Source organism: Xiphophorus hellerii, chromosome 22 (assembly GCF_003331165.1).
Source record: "Xiphophorus hellerii strain 12219 chromosome 22, Xiphophorus_hellerii-4.1, whole genome shotgun sequence".
NCBI classification, from domain to species: domain Eukaryota; kingdom Metazoa; phylum Chordata; class Actinopteri; order Cyprinodontiformes; family Poeciliidae; genus Xiphophorus; species Xiphophorus hellerii.
Window position 1 is genome coordinate 20900916 of NC_045693.1, and position 20940 is coordinate 20921855.

At 38.9% G+C, this 20940-nt stretch overlaps 1 protein-coding gene across 7 annotated transcripts in view; it reads left to right on the forward strand.

Moving 5' to 3' along the window:
• The window catches only part of phactr2 (phosphatase and actin regulator 2), a 52499-nt gene that overhangs the window by 15023 nt on the left and 16536 nt on the right, over nucleotides 1-20940 (forward strand). For 5 of the 7 annotated variants that reach the window (XR_004337784.1, XM_032553032.1, XM_032553033.1 and 2 more), the window contains exons 2-4: nucleotides 16687-16869; nucleotides 19725-19799; nucleotides 20278-20421. Coding sequence is in view for 6 of the 7 variants with exons in the window: in XM_032553032.1 (XP_032408923.1) it covers nucleotides 16687-16869; nucleotides 19725-19799; nucleotides 20278-20421 (402 nt within the window). In the remaining variant the exon portion in view is untranslated. Of the gene's footprint in view, nucleotides 1-2871; nucleotides 3194-16686; nucleotides 16870-19724; nucleotides 19800-20277; nucleotides 20422-20940 lie in introns of those variants that run through there. The other 2 variants (XM_032553035.1, XM_032553034.1) reach the window with 2 other exon arrangements.

Below are 20940 nucleotides of genomic sequence, written 5' to 3' on the forward strand. Positions count from 1 at the left end.
GTTGTATGAAAGTTGGTAAAAGCAGGGTTGCACCAGCCCCGGCTCCAGACGAGTTTAACAGAGGGGGCATCGACTTATTTTGGGGGGCAAAATGAATCTACGTAGCTGAACGTAGACAACAACATCGGTAGTCTACAGGCTACTTGTTAAAAAGCTTAACAAGTAGCCTAGTATTGTTATTAGCTAGTCATCATTTAGCTACCATTACCATTATTGAACAGCATTGCTCAACTCAGTCGGTTAGTTTAGGGGGAAAACTGTGCCAAGTTCTTTGCGTTTTGCTGGTTTCCTGCGTAATTCTAACACACCTGCACAGCAGCAGGCCTCCGTCGCTGCCGCACAGGTGTAAACCCAGCGCGAGGGTCGTAGCGCTCATGTTGCGTTTAAAGGCGGCTAGGAATAGCAGGTTAGGAGGTGTTAACAACGGATTAAACAGTTTTAACTGCTGAAAACAGTGACAGAGGACACAGATGTGGGAAGTGCGGAAGCCCCTACTGTACCAAATTGATATAGGAATAACAGAAATTTGGCCATTCTAAGGTAAAAACAACAAACAGCTTCCAGTCCAGCGCTGACTCTGTGGGCGGGCAATGCCCCCCAATGCCCGCCCATGCCGCCGGGCCTGGTTTGCACAAACATTTTAATAAGATCTAGTGAAACTGTTTAATTTTGGTTGCCCATTATTCTGTATAAATAAGACAATATTTGGAGTTCACATGCTATAAAACACTTTCTGTGAAAGTCTGAGGCAAGACTTTCCTTTCTTTTGTGATGAAATAAAACCAAAGACTTGTTTTTTCACTCTTTTATGGCATATGAAAGAGTGAAAACCCAATTAGACACAACAATATTGTGTCCAATAACCTTTTTCTTAGTCGTTTTACTCTTGTTCTGCCTTTTGGACAGTGATTGCTGGAGGTAGGCACCAACTCTCCTCTTTCAAGGACAAGCGGGAGAGCTGGATGGACTTGAAATTATGCTCTTATGAACACTAGATGGCAGTCTTGGACTAAATTAAAAATCATTTTACCCTACGCTCCCATTTACCGAGTCAGTCTCAGTGCTGGGGTTTGTGAGAAAAGGGGGGAGAAAGTGAGTCTTTACATATTTTAAAAAGTTTAAAGTTATTTGATACTAAGATTTGTAATTTTGCAAGTGGAGGTAAGGAATTGTCTAATTAGAACGCAGTGAAATGTCCATATGAAGTCGATGCGATGTTCCTTGAAGTCATGCAAATTATTGTTGTGCCCGTATTTGTGTGTTAGTGTACTGATAGCTCGCTCTTGTCAGGCGATGGTTCTGCGAGGTTTCAGCTGACGCTGATGGCTGAAGCTGCCCCTCACACAAACACGGTCAAGCATTTTCCTGCCTTAATTCAGAGGCAGACGTGGTGTAATTCAAGTTAATAGTATGTCTATTATTAGCCAGATGCTACTACGGCATCCTCATTTCATGCTGACAAACTGACTGATTTGTCTCCTGTATGACCCAGAGCAGAGTTATAGCCATTCTGTACTCTCACTGAATTCATAGCAAACAGAACTTACCGTACCGACGCTCATTCAAGGCCACTGACATCCAAACCTCAAGCTTTTATAATTACTATGGACTAACAAAGTGATGCCCCCTATACATCGATGACGGTTTTTGTGCCAAAATCCATGACTTGTGACTGTTTCTGCAGTGTTACATAGTCAGGCCTTTATCACAGACTCAATCAATCCTATTCTTGCTCTTAGAAAGCCAGTTCAAATCCATGTAGAAATGGTGCAGATTATTTTCTACTACTAAATGTATGGATTAAAAAAACACAACATGTGATTAAAGAAAAACTACCTTTAAAAAAAAAAACAACAAACATCTGGTATACAGCAAATATAAGTATTTTTTTGAAGTCCTCGCTGACCTATCCCAGGAAAAATGTAGTCTGATTTAATGTCAGTAAGTGAGAAAGTATGTCTGCTTATATACATAACCATCTGGTTTCAACTGAATATGTTTGCAAATGTAACACTGATCTATTTTTGTAACATCTAATTTTATCCGGCAGTGTCCAGGCCAGGGGTCAGATCTTCCCAGAGGTCAGCGAGTATGTTATAGTCACAACCAGATGATTGTTAGGGGAAGCTGATGTTGGGTTCCAGCTTGGCCAAAGGAGAAGTTCAATATAAGTTGTAGGGATGACTGTGGACAATTATTGAGCTTTTCAGTCTGCTGCAAAGAAGATTCAACAACCTGTGCTGTATTTCAGAAACTCTCAGCATAGATCTCTGGAATCATCACACTCTTGGAAGGAAATTAACTAAGATTGTGAAAATATGCTTATAATTTACCTTCTCTTCATCAGGCATGACATTGAATAATGGAGTGCTTATCTTTATGCAGGTTGCATATCCCTGGTTTAGGTGGTCATGGTAGAAACTTATTCATTTTCAACCTAACCCTACTTTAAACTTTTAAACATGTCTTCCCTTCCTTGCTGTTGGTGATGCTGTCTGGTCACTAATGTTGTTTTGCCAAACCAGCTGAGGCCTTCAACTGCATTTATTCTGAGATTACATTTCACGGCAGTGAACTCTAGTTAGTAATTTCCAAAGGAATTCTGGATTAAATTTTTGGGTGTCAGAGTGATTGGGGCATTTAAATGGCCCAGGCTGGAGCCAGATGTCACATAAACTTAATCTGATGAAGAAAAGAGGCATTAAAATGTCTAAAAAAAATGAAGACGCAGACTTTCAGATTTGTACTTAAATCCAGCAGGGAACTCACTTACTTCCCCCACCCCCTCTAAATAAAGTTCTGGTTTCCAATATTCCTTGGCTTGTTTAGTTTTCAGCTGACGGCTGGAGGTGTCAGACCTCAGCAGCTTCTCTGATCTGCATGGTGGAATGAGAGGCATTTTGCAGCCGCTCACAGGACGACGAGGTGGGAGGGGACGTCACTACGTAGTAGAGACCCACTCACTCACTCACTCTCAGTGCATGAACCAAGTTTCCTGCGCCTCGGCCATCTCTGCGTGAAACTTCTTCTCTTGAGATGAACGCGCTCGACGGCTGCGGACGGAGCTTATGCGGGGATAGGAAGCCGTGATAGCGGGTTCGGGTGGGGGGGGGGAACCCGGTCCGGTCCGGCTCGCCGCCGGAGCTGAATATGGGTCAGACCGCTGTGTCTGCCGTGTCTCAGTCAACGAGCGGTGAGTGTGTTTTTTATTGCGTGGGTATGCGTGCGCGCGCGCGTGTGTGTGTGATGTCAGTATGTCTTCCTCTTGCTTCTCTCTCACACACACAATCCGCTATCTTTATCCAGGAAGTCTGCTCGTTTCTTGCTCTCTTTGTTTAACTTTAGTTTTTTTTTTTTTCTTTCCCCCTTTTGACATAAAGTACTTCGAAACACTCCGACGAAACTCTAAGCTTTGTGCTAATCTGGCTAACTGGATTGCTGTTAAATGAATTCGTGCATCTATATACGCGGGGTGTGCGTTTCTAAATTTATCGCTGGCTGTGCTGCCCAGCTGTCATAAAACTAGTTAAACAGCCAGCGAACAAGCAGGCGGTGGAGTTTTATAACCCGAGGGCTGTTTATGCGGCTGCATTGTTGCCTCCGAGTAATGAAAACTTGATGAATTTTGCAGCCAGTTCTCGGTCTGAGCAGAAGAAGAAGAGGAGGTTAGTTAGTTTTCCCAGAAAATATTGTACTTTATCTTTTGGTTTGACGTTAATTCTTCATTTTAACTCGTATTTTAGAGTTAACCTAATAGAAACGCAGGCAAAATACTACAAAAGTGTGTTTTTACTCGGGCACTGCGCATTTAGAAAAGGCGTGACAGGAAATTTCACAACTTTGGCAGAGATTTCACTTGCACAGCTCAATTTTTATTCTAACAAGATTAGGCTAACGCTAATATAATATATTTATAAGTGGGTTTAAAAAGGTTTACAGAATAAAAGAGCTGTTTACATGTGTTTTTGTTTTTCTTAATAAATGCTTCAAACTACTATTTCCCACAACTTTCAGTCTGTAAATGCAACATGTGCCTGGAAGTAAATTGGAATATCATCAATTTTCAGTAACTCTCATATAAATAAATATAAATCCAATATAGATTACGAGTGATAATCACTTAAAACCATATATTTGCTTAGACTGATGACATTTTTTTTTTATTATTGACTTTAAATCTGACTAAACTTGTCCTGTTTTATACCATTTAGGAATATTAAAATACCTGTTTGGCTAAATCCCAGATAATGAAAGAGAGTATTGGGCATAATTATTATTGTTACATTTGGAGGAAAAAATGATAAACCGTGAAAGCCTGAGATCAACGTGCCAGTTCAGAAGTACAGAGGTGGCAGCATCATGTTGCGTGGGAGTTTTTGTGCAGGGAGGACTTGTGAACTTCAGACATTAGATGGCATCATGTGGAAAGAACACTATGTGGAAATACCGAAGCAATATCTCAAGCCATTAGGCAGCAAGTTAAAGCTTTGGCATAAATGGATCCCCCATGGTCTTAATCATGCTGCTAAATTAGTTAGAAAGTGACTGAATGACCGTAAAGGTCTGATCTCAGTCCCAAGGAAAATTAGGAAGGAAGATGAAACCTGAAATTCCAGTAAATTATCAGAAGCTTGTGAAAAAAATGCTTGAAATGTTTTAACCAAGTTATACAGTATAAAAGACTATTCTACAAAATACCAATGAGATATGATTATTTCTAAGAATTCTTGGATTTTTCTGACGTTTGGGAAATGTAACAGGGAAAACATTGTCTTCTCTATACAGTGCATGTAAAAAAAAAAAACTTTCAACAGATGACTTGAACAGTTGTGCTGCAGTCCAACTATCTTGTTGACAATCTGATGTTATCTCTTTTGTGAATGTTATATGTGGTTGTTGTCGGTATCTGACATTAATTTTTATTGTTAGGGCTGCAAAATAAAAGACAAACCTACGATACAGATAATATTAGCAGGGTTGCACCCATAAATCGGCCCCCAATTTCTTTTTGGGAGCTCTGTGATCGACCAATACTCCGTATTACAAACTGTACGTGTTATATGTGAAGCTGATCTTACCTACTGGTCTTATCAGTATCGGGCAAAATTGGAATTGGCAGGTCAGACTTTTTAAAGATCGGTGATCGGCAGAACGCTGCAATCGGTGCCTAAATATTAGTAAATATTGCAATGATATTAATTGCATATTTGCCTCTTTTCTTCTTTCCTGTGCTTCCATCAATCAATTTTGAGCAACGTCATTAGTGTCCGGTGTCAAGAGTATTTACACCTAAATATTTCATTAGTATGAAAAATGCAAGTTTATAACACTTGGAAAATATTAGCCAACAATTATTTCACTTCAAGCAGTTCTTTACAATATGTATATTGCACATACTGACATTGCAAGAACACTATATTTGTAGTATCAGTGCAGCCCTAGTGGTCATTGTGTTGGGTCGTTGTGTCCTCCATGTAAGCGAAGCCGCTTTTTAAAGCACCTCCTTCTTCCATCTGTTGAGAAGTTTTGTGAAGATGTTGATTTCATTTTCCAGCAGGACTTGACTCCTGCTGACGCTACTAGAGCTACCAATACCTGGTTTAATGAGCAAGGTACAACTGAGCTTGATAACATGTCTGACAAGACCTGACAATGTGGAGAAGTTAAAGGCTGTCATTAAATCAATCTCATCATCACCTCAGCAAAGCCGCAGGCTGGTCTTCTCAATGTCACTCGGCATCGATGCAGCAACTTATACAAAAGGAGCCACAACCTATTGCGTGCGCATAAAGAACACCGGAACAGCTTCTTTCCCACAGCTGTCACGCTTTTGAACGCCTCCTGACATAAAACATAAACTATAAGGACTGTACTCCCCTATCCTCTCATACAACAATAACACATGGACTATCCTCACACACACACACATCACGGACTGTTTTCTTCACACACACACATACAACCTGTAAATTTTATCTGCCATTATTTATCTATAATCCATTCCCTAACATTCTGTATATTCTGTATAATCTGTGCATATAGCTCCCATATTTATATTTATACACAATATCTATATCTCTTTGCTATAACCCCTTATAGTCCATACATACATAGTCTTGTACATCCGTAAATAAATGTTTATATCTCGTAGAGCACTTCTGGATAGATGCAAACTACATCTCGTTGCTTGTACTTGTGACAGTGGAATGACAATAAAGTTGAATTCTATTCTATTCTATTCTATTCTATATTGTACGTATATAGACACACGTTCTGCTAAGTGAACTTTTTTTTTATTAAAAACATTTTTTTTTTAAATCTTAGTTTTGCTCTAATTCTCTGAGAAACTGAATTTTGACTTTTTGATGATCAAAATTAACTGAAAGAAATACAGAAGATGGGATGAAATACAGGAAATTACAGAAACAAATTAACTTGTTGATGACATTCTGATCTTTTGAGATACAGCAGTATGTGTTAATGAATAAAGATAGATCATCCTGTCCTTCCCTTATTTTTTTGTTACACTTTATCAAAGCAAGTGTAACACTTTTTTTTTCTCTATGCATGTTAGCTCTGAGGGAAAAAAAAGAAATTAGAGGAAATATAAACAAACTGCTCACATCAAGTAAAGCCTGAAATCGGTAATGGTCTGACGAACAATGTATCTATATAGAAATTAAAGGGCAACTAAGCCAGAGACAAGCTGGATAATCAGGCCAAAGAATAAACATCTTGGAGAAAAGAGTCAAATCAGTGGCAATTAAACAAAAAATAATAATATGCAGCACTCTACAGAAATTCAAATACAAAAACATTTATTGTAATCTTGCAGATCTGTAGTGAACTGTAAGGAGTAGATCCAAAATGTCTTCCTTAACAAGAGTTTATCTCTGTTGCCTCCTCTTTTAGGAGCTGGCACAATTTAATATCTTGAAATGTCAACCAATATCAGGGCCAGCTGTAATGAGATGTTTGGCAACTGGAGATTTTGCATCATTATTACTGTTGTTTTCTGAAACCCTGATTTGAAGTAGTTCTGAAATGGTTCTAAAGAACAATTTATTTTGTAGTTCTTTAGAACCGTGCACCAATCTAGTCTCCCACCCTTTTTCTTTTTTCACATTGGAGTCGTACGCTCCGACTTCCTTCTCTTGTTGTACTGTTAGATATGCACCAATGAACTTTGATTTCTATTTGATAGGTGAAATTCTGGAGAAATATTGTCAATAACGTTTGTTTTCATACCAATCAGTGGCATAAACTTTGAAGCACGTTTTTTGTTTTGAATGATCAGATGAATTTTAGAGACATAGGTGGACGTTCTTTTTTTCAATTCCTTTTTTGTTAGATTCAGAGCCACTACCTTGGTAAACACCTCCAGCATATTTTCTGTTTCATGAGGTCATCAACCAGGAAAAGTCTGATCTTTACTTTTCCTTCTTTGTAGAGAAATATTCAATAGATTCTTTAGTATCAGCTAGCACTGGTTGTGTTGCTGCTTTTTTGCGGGGGGGGCACACGTAGTAATAAAATGTTTAAATTCTGTAGAAAGGATGTTCTTTTTTTGGGAAGTTTTACAGTGTAGAGCAATCTCTTTCTAATGGGATGCTTGATTAATGTGCTAACTGGTGCTAACTATTGCTAAACTATTGACATAGTGCTTTATTCATACAGTGATTGTTTTCACAGCTTTATAAGCGTCACTATAAAGACAAACTTACTGCTACTGCGAAAAACATTCATGTGAAGTAACATGAGAAATGCAGTAATAATTTCTATCCTTCATTTTAACTGAGGCTTATGTGCTGTTTGGGAACGCTTATCCACCACATGAAGCTTAGACCGTTTAGCTCGAGTGCTGCTGCTGAAAACCCCCTTTGGATATTTGTTTTCATTCATTTTCCACTAGTGCAGTGGATCAATGGGGTGCAACACTGAACAGTAACAGCAGTTTTGCGTAGCTCTGTTGTGGCTGAAATTTCCATCTCATTGCCAAACAGGACTGATGAAAGACTCATGTTAGAAGTTGTTTTTTTTTTTGTTTTTTTTGATAGTTCATTGCTGTCTGATTGACCCATGATCATGTCCTCCTAGCTCCCGGATCTGCTTGGCAGGAAATGAGTTACTTTTTTCCAAGGCAGTGTTTTATTCAATTACTTGTGATTTTTATGCATTGGTTCCTTACATCTAAGGAAAAAAAATATGACGTTTGCTGCCTTGTGAATGCTCCTTATTTCTACATTAGTAAGTTCCTGCTATTGAGGACAACATGGTGCAGCTGAATCGAGACACTTTGGGTGACTCAGCCTTACTTTCTATGAAAGGTTTTTTTTCATTAGAGTTTCTGTTACCAGGCACACTATGAAAATCAAAACTCAAGATTCTTCACATAACGCAGTAGCACATTTGAATGAAGCACAATCTCCCTCATAACACGCCAGCTGTCGGGTTGGTTAGGACACTGTCTGACAAGAGCCTTGTCTTCTTCAGAGTCACTCAAACTCTTCATATTTAGAGCTTAATATCATTTGACAAAACTGCACTGTCGTGTCCATGTAAGCTTTAGAATCTACTCATTATATCCAGCATAATTTTCACTGTATCATAGTGTTTTGGGTTTTCAAAAAAAATGGCTTCATGATGATTGTTTTTAGTTTGTCAATCTTTTTTTGATGAGTTATTCCCATCGGGCTTCAAAGCCCATGCAGATTGTCAGCACGTGTGGTCTTCTTCTTCAGCTTCGTCGACTTCTGTGGTCACAGAAATGAATGAAAATCAGTGGTTGAATAAAAACAGATGTTCTTTATCAAACAAAATCACTTATAAAGTTAAGAATAAGCCAATCTTGCTTTAATAAAACATCTTAATCTTTCTCTTCAAGCTGAAGTCTTCTTTGAAGAGATCCTATCCTGCTGTTAACATGAAGTAAGTTTAAGCCAATATTATGGGCTCAGTGTAAGAAGGTGTGTGCTTCATACTTGAGGTCTTGGATCAGTGCTTGAGGCTGTTATATTGAAATAATAAAAGAAGTAGTTGTGAAGTTGCTATGTTGTTCTGTTCTCAGCCACAGAGTAAGGAGAAGATGCTTCCAACACATATTTAAAAACGGCTGATATTCAGCAATAAAACTACAAACACCGTGACAACACTTTAAAACTTATGGAAAGCCATAATGTGAACAACTCGCTGCTGTGACAATGAAATGCAATCACTTCAGGGTAAGAGCAAGGGTGTAACACTGACAGACTAATGGCTAAAGGATGTGGTATGAAGCACTTAAATCATAAACACAGAGCATCAGCTCATCCCTTCTTAAGTTAACATGTATTGACAGTATATGGTCATTTTTATTTGCAGTTGATAAACTTATTAAAGCCTTTTGATCGCTCCGTAGGACTTTTTGGGTGTGGATGGGGGTTTGTGAAAAAGTTGCTGTATTAAATAAATGTGCCTATAAATCAGGTTTGTTAACATTTTGAAAACAGTGCCAGAGATGTTGCCACTATATCTGCTTTGGAGGTCACCAGAGATGGAGAAAATGAGACTTTAGTCTTGTAAATGGTCTTTTTATTTTCATGAAATAAACAGTTAAAGGAAGCCAGTACTTAACATACTGGCTCACATGTTTACTTTAAACGAGCTTGCTTGATTATTAGCCAGTGACGTTTACCGACCGAGGACTGTTAATGGCTCATAGCAATCTGTTAGCGGTAGCCTCATCGGACCACACAGATGTCACATTAAGGGAACACAGTAATAAAAAATCTCAGATTGTTTCAAAACAAAATAAACTTTACGTCTGAAAACAGCTCAGTCTCAGTCATTATCTTGTAATTTATAACATTTGGAACATCTTTATTATTGGGACTTCTGTGAGCAAATAGCTAATTTGACCTGTCGGATGGGCTTCCACTGCTGTCAGTCCCAAACCTGATGCATAGTTTTAGTAGATGATGGTAAAATAGATCAGTAGGGTTATTATAATAAAGAGAAAATAAAGGACTCAGGGAAATGTGGGGTAGTCATACTTTATCTTACCATTGCAACATCCAGCAATAGTATTGTAATATCTTGTTTTTCCAGACATTGTGCATCTCTATTCTCATATAATGAGCTGAATATGTTTAAACACTGTTAATTAAAATTGATATCCAACCCATCGATAAAAAAACTACAGCTTTTTACTTTTTTTTTATCCTTTTGTTTCTGTAGTAAGGTTAACATTGCTCTTTCAATCAGGTAATGGAAACCCTTTGAGGTGATGGGATGCAGGAAGGGACAAATGACTCAATATGGAAACAAACTGGACCTTTTTGTGGCGCTGTCCGCAGTCAACGCAACACTCGATTGCTTTTGTAGCTTACTTTAACCAGCCTGCGCCCCCCAATGAAATCCCTGTCTGTTATAATGATGAATATGCTCCACATTATTGCATTATAGATTACATAACAGTACTGTGGTGTGCTTGAATTTGCTGACTTTACAGCTCTATAGTAGCAGGAAGGATCATAGTGAAGGATTATTAACATAGAAACTGATATGCCCTCTGCCGTCTGTCAGCAGTTATGGCCGCTGTAAAAAAAACCAAAAAAACAGTCAAGCCACGGTGTGATGGTACAAATGGTGTAGCAGTTTTAACAATGTCCAGGTTGCTTGCCCTGTGAATTATTGTGTGTATTATAAGTTTTGGTACACTGTGGTTCTCTGGCTTTTAGATTAGGAATAAATTACATAAGTGTTAGGTTGCTCCTCCCTCTCCTCATGTCCAACACCTCTTTTTTGCCTTGTTCGTCTTCTCTTCCCGTTCCTTTCTTCCATCTTTTCTTACCACATGTTTTCCCCAAACTTCAGGCTTCGATTCCCTCCTTTCTGTGCCCTGCATCTGCTGTTCTGTGTATGTTTTTGCCTCTTTCTCCAGTTCCATCCCTCTTCCTCTGTTTGTGACGTCTATTTCTTCTCTCCCCTGGTAACTTGCAGTGAAGGAAGGAAGCAAGCCTCTCCCTTTCCCCTCCTCCTCAACACATGTCCCTGCTATATCGTCTGAGAAAAAACACACACTGGCTTCAATACAATACATTGTTTTCAGGGCATAGCACTGTACAGAACAAACGACAACAATAACAACAAACTGCCTTTAAAGGATTTAATATTCTGTTCACTTTATGATGTGTAACTGCAAATAAACCCATTGGCTGCGTATCTTTGCATAGCAGTTTTATAACTGGACAAACCCAGTGGGGGATTACCTCAGTCAGATCTCGACTGTGTCACAAGTTGTGTTTCTGATTAGCCTACCCGTTCCCACATCTGCTGTGTATCCAAAGCCTGAGTCACTATTCTAGGTTGGCCGAGTCAAAGTGAGTAAAAAAGAAAAAACAGCTCTGTGTGAAATCAGTTTCAGTGTGTGATGTTGAAGCCTCAGTAATGTGTGCTAAGTGAGCTTTCTTCAAAAATACATCTGGAGGTCATTCCTCTCTGGAACAGCCAGGTGTATTTGTAGCTTTTGCTGGAGATGAATTCAACCACCGTTTTTTGAGTCAAAGCAAATTGGAATGCTTTTAAAAAAAATAGTGATCAGGCATATTGCTACGTATTATGGTTGAATTTAGTGACTGTTTTAAAAACTTCCTGGGCTAAGTAATCCAAGAAGTGCAGATATTTTAAACAGATGTCATCAGATGAAGCAAAAGGCCGTCCCATTATCCTGCCTTTTTGTTTGCATCCCCTCTTATAATGCCTTGCAAAAGTATCGATTCCCCATTTTCCACATTTTGTCGTATTACAACCACAAACATTAGTACATTTTATTAAGATTTTAGGTCATAAGCCAACACAAGTAACACAAACCTGCCACCTGGAGGAAGAAAATGTTGCTTGGTTTAAAAAATAAATAAATCTGGAAAGATTTTATTTAGATTGCATTTGTATTCATCCCCCTTGACTCAGTACTTTGTCAAACCACATTTTACTGTAATTACAGCTGAGATAATGTTTTGGAGCATTTCTACCGACTTTGCACATCTAGAAGTTGAATTCTTTCCTCATTGTTCATTGCAACATAGAGCATCTGTGAGCAGCTATTTTCAAGTCCTGCCACAGCTTCTCAGTAGGATTCAACTCTACACGTGGAGTAGGCTCTGTTGGTCTAAATCACTCGGTCCTACCTCAAATATTCTTCATCTTCCAACAGGTTTCTTTTATGTATCTAGAACTTGCAGGTTTTGACCCGAAGACCTCACGCCGTCGGTGGGGAGGGAAGTTGAGATCAGGTCAGACATGTAAGAGGAGCTACAAAAGTAAATGACAAGATCTCTCTTGTGTGTTGGTTTAAAGTCAAGCAGCAGTGTTCTGAGATGCCTGGAGATGGTTGAACTTCCTCTTATTCAAAGGAAAATGTCGTTGCAGTAGTCTAAATGAGAAGAAGTAAAAGTATAAAATATCATTGCAATCATAGTTTTTGGTGCATTTTTAATTTATTTGAGAATGTTGCCGAAATGAAAGAAGCAGTTTTTGTGTAGTTGTCAGAGTGATTTTCAAAAGGCAATGTTAACTTCACTGAGATCCAGAGGTTTGTTGGACAAACATACCTACATTCCCAATATATTTTAGATTTTATATTTGCTTCACCAATGCTCGAATGTCTAGCATCAATGCTGGAGCTCAATAATAGAGTTTAGATCATCTGGGACGTGTGATTGGTAGGATTGTAACAATGTGCGCAGTCTAATGAACGTCTGCTCCAGGGTAAGCTACCAACTCCTCTATTTAGACTGTAATAAGTAGATCAACGCAACTTTATGTCTTGCGTTCTCGTTTGGTTTTCTCTCTGCTGGATTTATTGCAGGCTTATTAAATGCGCATGCCACAGAAACCCTAGTCCAACCCGACCTGACCATCAAGCAAATAATTTTGGCCCGACCCAGTCCGGATTTCGGGTCTGGCCATAAATCTAAAATCTACTAGTCAAGCAGTCAGTTGAGGAGGTAATGTTTTAAGGAGTTATACACTTTGAATGAGCAATATGGCTGAATATCATCAGCATAGAGATGGTACGGTACATTGCTAAACTTGATATTGAACTTAGAAGGAAATTATACAAACCACTACATATTGTTGTAAAAGATGTTGTATATGAGACAAATATGATAATAAATATTGGGTCATTTTGTTCTTTTAAATGATTTTTGAAAATGCGTGTATGTTAACAGGCCTTTCAGTTCAAGTGGAAAATCTGAAATATTTTATTACAACATTGCAAAACCTCAGTCAGTTGGAAGCTTGTAGCATTTCATCTTCTGGGCTTTGAGTTTAGGGAATGTTTGGTCTGGATTGCAAGGTTATTGGTTTTCTCTGAAGATTGAATTCATGATAATAAAATGACTGGGCATGTGTTTGACTTACTCAGCAAACGATGTGGAGTGTTAAGTTTTGCTTTCTGTGCTGTATGAGGGTCAATAATTTGGACTTTAGTTTTACAGTCTTCCTCCATGATGACAGAATCTTCCTCTTTCATTTTAAAATATGTTATTGTAGTAATGCTGAGTCCTTTTTAAATAAGAGACGTAAACATTATGAAAACAGATGATGCAGATCATTAGCTGTAGCCATTAAAAACAACTCTTAACTCAATTATATTTAGAATGCATGTTTCGTGGTTCATATTTTACTACCAGCTATGAATCACACAGCCTTTCTTGGGATTATGAAGAAAACCTGAACTTTGAACTTGAATTTCTTTTTCTCTTTCTGTTCCTGTTCTCTTTGTTCTCAGGACTCAAGTTTTCTTTCACTTCTGCGAACTGTTTCTGTGTATTTCTCCTCTGTCTGCCCAGCAAGTACTAAGTCTATTGTTCTTGTTTAGTTGAGGCCCACAAGAGGTTTTGTAGTTGGTCTTATGGTGATTAGGAGTGCTGTTGCTGATTTTCCCATCATTAGTTGCACAATGCAGCTGCTAAACTGCACCTATTGTTGTGATTTTATATCAACACAGGAACAGGAAATGTGTGTTGGTGTGCAGGCGAGAGACTCTGTTAGTGCCGTTTTGGGAAAGCGTGGTTAGGCCTCTCCGGCTCACTTCAGTGCTTTCATTTTTAATAATCATATATATATTTTCATATATTTGAGACCTTGAATTTTGCTTGAATAGCAATTCTGCCACACTGACTTTTACAGTAGTCATTGCAGCCAGAATAAAGGTTGAGTTGATACAGTTCTTTCTTTTATATGGCTTTTAAATGTACAGATCACAGAATGTGTTGAGTATCGGGCACAAATAACCCGAGTAAATGCAAAAATGTGATTCTAAATGAAAATCCCATTTATGAAGGGAAGAAAGCTTTCCAAATTGATCTGACCACATGTGAAAATGCATCTGCCCCAATTGTTAAATCACAAATCAGCTATCATTAGTCATATTTTGTGGAAAGCTGACTGCAGTATCACTTGCTACCCCCAAGGTCTGATTAGTGCTGTATTTGTAGAATCAAAAACCTAAACAGAACTTAACAACATGCAATAGGCTAAAAGGTCTTACAGTATCTGAAAAAGGAACACGTCTTGCTCTGATATAAATGCTTGTTGGCAGTTGTTGCTCCCAGTGAAAGACCAACTAGTTATTAGGTTTTGGGGTCAAATAATTTGTCTTATAGGAGCTGGTTGGTTTGGATGGTGTTTTTATTTCTTACTATATCCAACCAGCTCTTTAAAACAGCATTTTGAATTTGCTCTTATCTTTTAAAGAAATTAATTTGATGGTGTAAAAAGCACCTCGTTGGCTGTGTTAAGTATGGTGGAAGATCTGTGGTGCTGTGGGCGCACTATTCCTCCGTAGATTGTTAGAAAAGGGTTCGTTTCTGATGATTACAGCAAGAGCATGATTTTAAAAAAGCACCAAACTAACACAGAAACTCCAGTGAGGTTAGCTTGTAGCTATTTGATTGACTAAATACTATTATGTTTCTCACTCTTACCTTATTCACAGCAACACCCTGCTGCTACTCATAATTGTGGCTCTGTGGTTGTCAGCTAAGCATGATGAGGTGAGTCTGATGGTTGTGTTTTAAGAAAGACAAAATATTGGACTCGTTGATTAGTCGACTAATGCCTGCCTCTATGCAAGAAACGGTATTTGCTAAATGCACCATGTGGGCTTTTATTTTGGAAACTCCATCCTGATGCCGAGGTTAATGAGTAAGAAAATCTTAAGTTTTTCAGCTGAACTCTTGCAGAAAATTCTGCTCTTTATCCATCTTCACTGTCCATCATCCACCCTCTGAGTCCTTTCACTGCATATTGGCTGTTTCCTGCCACCAGCAACTAATATTGACATCAACACAATCTATCAGTGCTCATATAAGCCAACCAATCAGCAGCGAATTGATTTTTATATGAGATAAAGTACAGGACATGACTGTCTCTCTGCTGAACGACTGAATGCGATAATAAAACAGTTTGACATGAACTGACATCTGATAAGATTTGAAAAGAATCCAAGACTTTATTTTTCTTTCTTTTTTTGCAGGGGTTTTCACTTTTAAAGCTACGCAAAATGTTTGTTCACCCAGCATCTACATTTATATAATGCTGGAATATAAATTTAGATTGAACATTTTTAAGAGTACCAGCAGCAGGTTGTATTGGAAAAGGGATTTTTAAAACGCTGCTGGATTGGAAAAAAGCATCAAACTCAAGTCCTGTAGGATACAGTGCGTGTGTTCGCTTGCCATTACCTCAAAAGAGACAAACTCTGGGGATAAAAGAAATCCATAGGTGCAAGAACTGCTCTCTGAGCTTGTAGTAGAGGTGATTTGAAGCGAGATGAAGCCAAGCAATTGCATACGTTGGACAACTTTGAGCACGTCAGTCAAAGTGGGGTCAGATTGTTATAGTTACCGTTTTTCTTTTGGAGTGTGCACTTGCAGCTGAGAAAAAGCAGTGAATACTTGGAAACCCTTCAAGGTTCATTTTATCCATTTAAATGAAATTGAACTTTTAGGGGTTGTTTAAAGAGTGTTTATAAAAGCATTCTCATTTTGTCCCTCAAGTGTGCTAAAAGCTGGATTTAAAAACCCAATTTTCTATGATCAGCTGTAACTAGTAATTGACTGGTCACCAAATCGAAAATCTTTTTCTTCAGTTCAGCAAAACAACAAGATGAAAAGCTATTTTTCTTTTAATACACTGTTGGGCTTAATAAAAATGTGAAAAATGTGCGTATATATTTTTGATTTATAAACCTGGACAATCTTCAGTTCCTAATTTTCTGCCAATGCCACCTAAAGGAACCTGCAGCACAATTTTTGTTGTTGTTGTTGTTTATGGTCAATACTTGAGATGTTAAATAAATAAAGAGTTTGTAAAAGTTTGTAAAAGAAAGTCAGAAATGTCAAAACTTGGAATCAGTAGGTTGAAAAAACCAAAACGGTTTTTGCCCAGTAAAATAAAAAAATAAAAATAAAGCTGGATCGGAACATCTAGGGCCATAAATTTTATTTTAAACACTAAGCTGCATTTAAAGTGCAGCATGTTTTACTCTTTAGATGCAAATTTCCTATAAAGATTACCTTATTAATGTGAAGCACTCTATGGATAAATATAAATCAATGAACAAAACTTTAAAGGCTACATACAGATTAGTTAAACATTGATTTATTTATTGTTTTACATATTTGTGTCTTATTCTAGTTGATGGCCTGGAGAAATCATCTGTGGCCAGCTGTGATGTGGTGGTGGACAATGCCTCCAATACCCAGAATGCCCATGGGTCGCGACAGCAGCGAGGGAAACTGTCAACACTGGGAAAACTGTTCAAACCCTGGAAGTGGAGGAAGAAGAAAACCAGCGACAAGTTCCAGGATCTCTCCAAAGGTAGGATGTGCGAAATGTGCAGCTGTAGGTGTTTTTGACTCTGTGCTAACAACTGCCGAGTTGTCCTCTCCAATCAAAAGTCTGGACAGTGTCACGGCTTGTACCGTTGGGTTTGTGGGGAACATTAAATATGAATTGGACCGCTGTAGCTCCCAGAAGAGCTTTAAAAGGAAACTGTTGCATGGCTTGTTTGTAATTCTTTCTGGTTTATTCCTGAGCTGTTGGTCAGGAAATGAAAAGAGACAGAACTAAATGGAAACACCAGAGGCTCTTTTTTTCCCCCCATATCTGGTTAGTGTAATATTCTACTTTATGATTTGTCTGTGCAAGTTTGTGGCTTGTTTCCAGGATAATTTTCTAGAAAGAATCCTTATGTTTCTGACCTTATAAAATAAAAAAGGCTATATTGTTAATTTTATCAGTGGTAAGTCACACTTGTTTGTTTAGACAGCAGAGCAACAGTTGCTGAGTGATTAAAGCAGGCAGTTCTGTGTGAATTAAACTAACAGCTGACATTTTTTAGTTAACACCAGGACTAGGCAGTATGGCATAAAAATAAGATCTCAGATTCTATCATACCAAATTTGATTTTAATCTCTTTTTTTTTTTTAAGAAATTACAAATGACAAAAAATCTTTTTAAAAACTTTTGTTTTATTCCAGCCATTCCTTCTGGGAGTTGACCTGAATTCAAAGTCCGAATAAACAGACACTGTAAAACAAAATGATAGGCCCTGTGTAGGCTGGCATCACTCTGAACATTGGTGAAAAAAAATTTAGATTTTCCAATACTTAGGCCTTCTTAGACTTAAAATTTGATTAATTGATAAAAAATATATATACACTGCTCAAAAAAATAAAGGGAACACTTAAACAACACAATATAACTCCAAGTAAATCAAACTTCTGTGAAATCAAACTGTCCACTTAGGAAGCAACACTGATTGACAATCAATTTCACCTGCTGTTGTGCAAATGGAATAGACAACAGGTGGAAATTATTGGCAATTAGCAAGACACACTCAATAAAGGAGTGGTTCTGCAGTTGGGACCACAGACCACTTCTCAGTACCTATGCTGTCTGGCTGATGTTTTGGTCAGTTTTGAATGTTGGTGGTGCTTTCACACTCGTGGTAGCATGAGACGGACTCCACAACCCACACAAGTGGCTCAGGTAGTGCAGCTCATCCAGGATGGCACATCAATGCGAGCTGTGGCAAGAAGGTTTGCTGTGTCTGTCAGCGTAGTGTCCAGAGGCTGGAGGCGCTACCAGGAGACAGGCCAGTACACCAGGAGACGTGGAGGAGGCCGTAGGAGGGCAACAACCCAGCAGCAGGACCGCTACCTCCGCCTTTGTGCAAGAAGGAACAGGAGGAGCACTGCCAGAGCCCTGCAAAATGACCTCCAGCAGGCCACAAATGTGCATGTGTCTGCACAAACGGTTAGAAACCGACTCCATGAGGGTGGTATGAGGGCCCGACGTCCACAGATGGGGGTTGTGCTCACAGCCCAACACCGTGCAGGACGCTTGGCATTTGCCAGAGAACACCAGGATTGGCAAATTCGCCACTGGCGCCTTGTGCTCTTCACAGATGAAAGCAGGTTCACACTGAGCACATGTGACAGATGTGACAGAGTCTGGAGACGCCGTGGAGAGCGGTCTGCTGCCTGCAACATCCTTCAGCATGACCGGTTTGGCAGTGGGTCAGTAATGGTGTGGGGTGGCATTTCTTTGGAGGGCCGCACAGCCCTCCATGTGCTCACCAGAGGTAGCCTGACTGCCATTAGGTACCGAGATGAGATCCTCAGACCCCTTGTGAGACCATATGCTGGTGCGGTTGGCCCTGGGTTCCTCCTAATGCAGGACAATGCTAGACCTCATGTGGCTGGAGTGTGTCAGCAGTTCCTGCAAGATGAAGGCATTGAAGCTATGGACTGGCCAGCCCGTTCCCCAGACCTGAATCCGATTGAGCACATCTGGGACATCAGGTCTCGCTCCATCCACCAACGTCACGTTGCACCACAGACTGTCCAGGAGTTGGCGGATGCTTTAGTCCAGGTCTGGGAGGAGATCCCTCAGGAGACCATCCGCCACCTCATCAGGAGCATGCCCAGGCGTTGTAGGGAGGTCATACAGGCACGTGGAGGCCACACACAATACTGAGCCTCATTTTGACTTGTTTTAAGGACATTACATTAAAGTTGGATCAGCGTGTAGTGTTATTTCACTTTAATTTTGTGTGTGGCTCCAAATCCAGGCCTCCATTGGTTAATAAATTTGATTTCCATTGATGATTTTTGTGTGATTTTGTTGTCAGCACATTCAACTTTGTACAGAACAAAGTATTCAATGAGAATATTTCTTTCATTCAGATCTAGGATGTGTTATTTGAGTGTTCCCTTTATTTTTTTGAGCAGTGTATTTGATTTCCCAGCCCTACTCAACACAAAGTGGAAAATATGGAATTTACTTTTGTGATTCTGCTGAGAAATTTAACATTCAGCAATCCCTCTAACCACATTTGTTCAATGTTGCAAATACTGTTTGGTATGCCCAGAGGAATGCTTTGGGTTACATGATGTTAGGAAAATATGATGCGGCAATCTTGTTGACGATTGCACTTTCAACACTGACTGCGATTAACCAAGGTTTTCCTCACTACTCTATTTTTGCTACTTTTTTTTTAATGGTTCAATAAGACAGGACAATTACTTGAGATAGGAGTGATGATTTGAGTATAGACATTTTAGAGTCCTGTGTAAAATGATTGACTTTACCAAAAGGAAGTCTGAAGGAGAGCATATCACATTTCTTTACCGAGTTCCACATCCATCTTGATCTTTTTCTTATTACAGTTCTAGAGAGAAAAATCTCCACTAGACAAACAAGAGAGGAGCTCATCAGGAAGGGGGTTCTTATCCCTGAGCAAGGTTCGTCTCATTTTGTCTATATTGGCACCAAGAGTCCCAGATTAAAATCCCAAGCAGACGTTTCTGTTTGGTGTTTGCTCGTCCTCCCAGGGAATACTTGGGTTCTCCGGCTTCATCAAAATCAAAATCATGCATGTTAGGTTGATTTTTTTTTCCACTTTAATTTGCCCTTTGGTGTGAAAGTGTGTGTGTACACTTGTTTATTTTGTGTGTCTTTGTTTCTGGCATCCGGTCTAGGATGTGCCACCAAACTGTGTGAATATTATTTCCATACTGCATGATTATTACAAACTTGCACATTATAAGTTGTAAATTTGTAAAATATTCTAACCTTGGCTGAAATTACAGATTTTTTTCCACGAGGGGAGTTTTTCGCGTACTTCAGAAAACTTTAACTTTCTTCAATGTCACCAAAGTTGCTTGTTGTTGAAGTGAATGCAAATCTGTGACGGCAGCATTTTTTTTTTTTTTTTCTCAGATGAACCGATCAGTAGTGAAAATCTGAACGGCCATGCATCGTCCAGTTTAACTCCAGAGGAAGTCAAAGTGGACATCGAGTCTCCTGACGCTCTGGTGGAGGAACAAGCCGCTGGACCAATCAGCACAGAGGAAAAAACATCAGGTGGTTTGGTTTTCTTCTTTTTATCCATTCCTGTGTAAATTGTTGCCCTGCTGTGACCTGTAGGAGTCAGGCAAATTTCCATCTCTACTTCTCTACTTGTTAAAGGTTTAGACATAACAGTACTCCCCTTTCTCCTCATTTCAGAAAACATTTTACAACTATTATAAATACTTTTCTCATTCTTGGTGAAGATAAGATTTTTCCATAGTTCTGATCTAGCAATATAGATTTTAGTTGAAACTGAAGTCTTTATAAAGAGAAGTCTTTTTTTTTTTTTTCAAAGTTGTTTGTGTTCATTTTGAAACACCTCTGTGATGCTGAAAACGGCATCCCTCACTAACAACTTTCACAATGAACAAGATTTTTGTCATCACAGTCTTTTAACTTTTAAATCTGATGCATTTACTGATCGGAAAACGTAACTGGACATGGCCGGTCAAGGGTAAAATCAGCCGATTCCAGTCACCAGCAAATTTCTCGGTACATCTCCACTAATAGGCACTTACCACAAAATGCCAG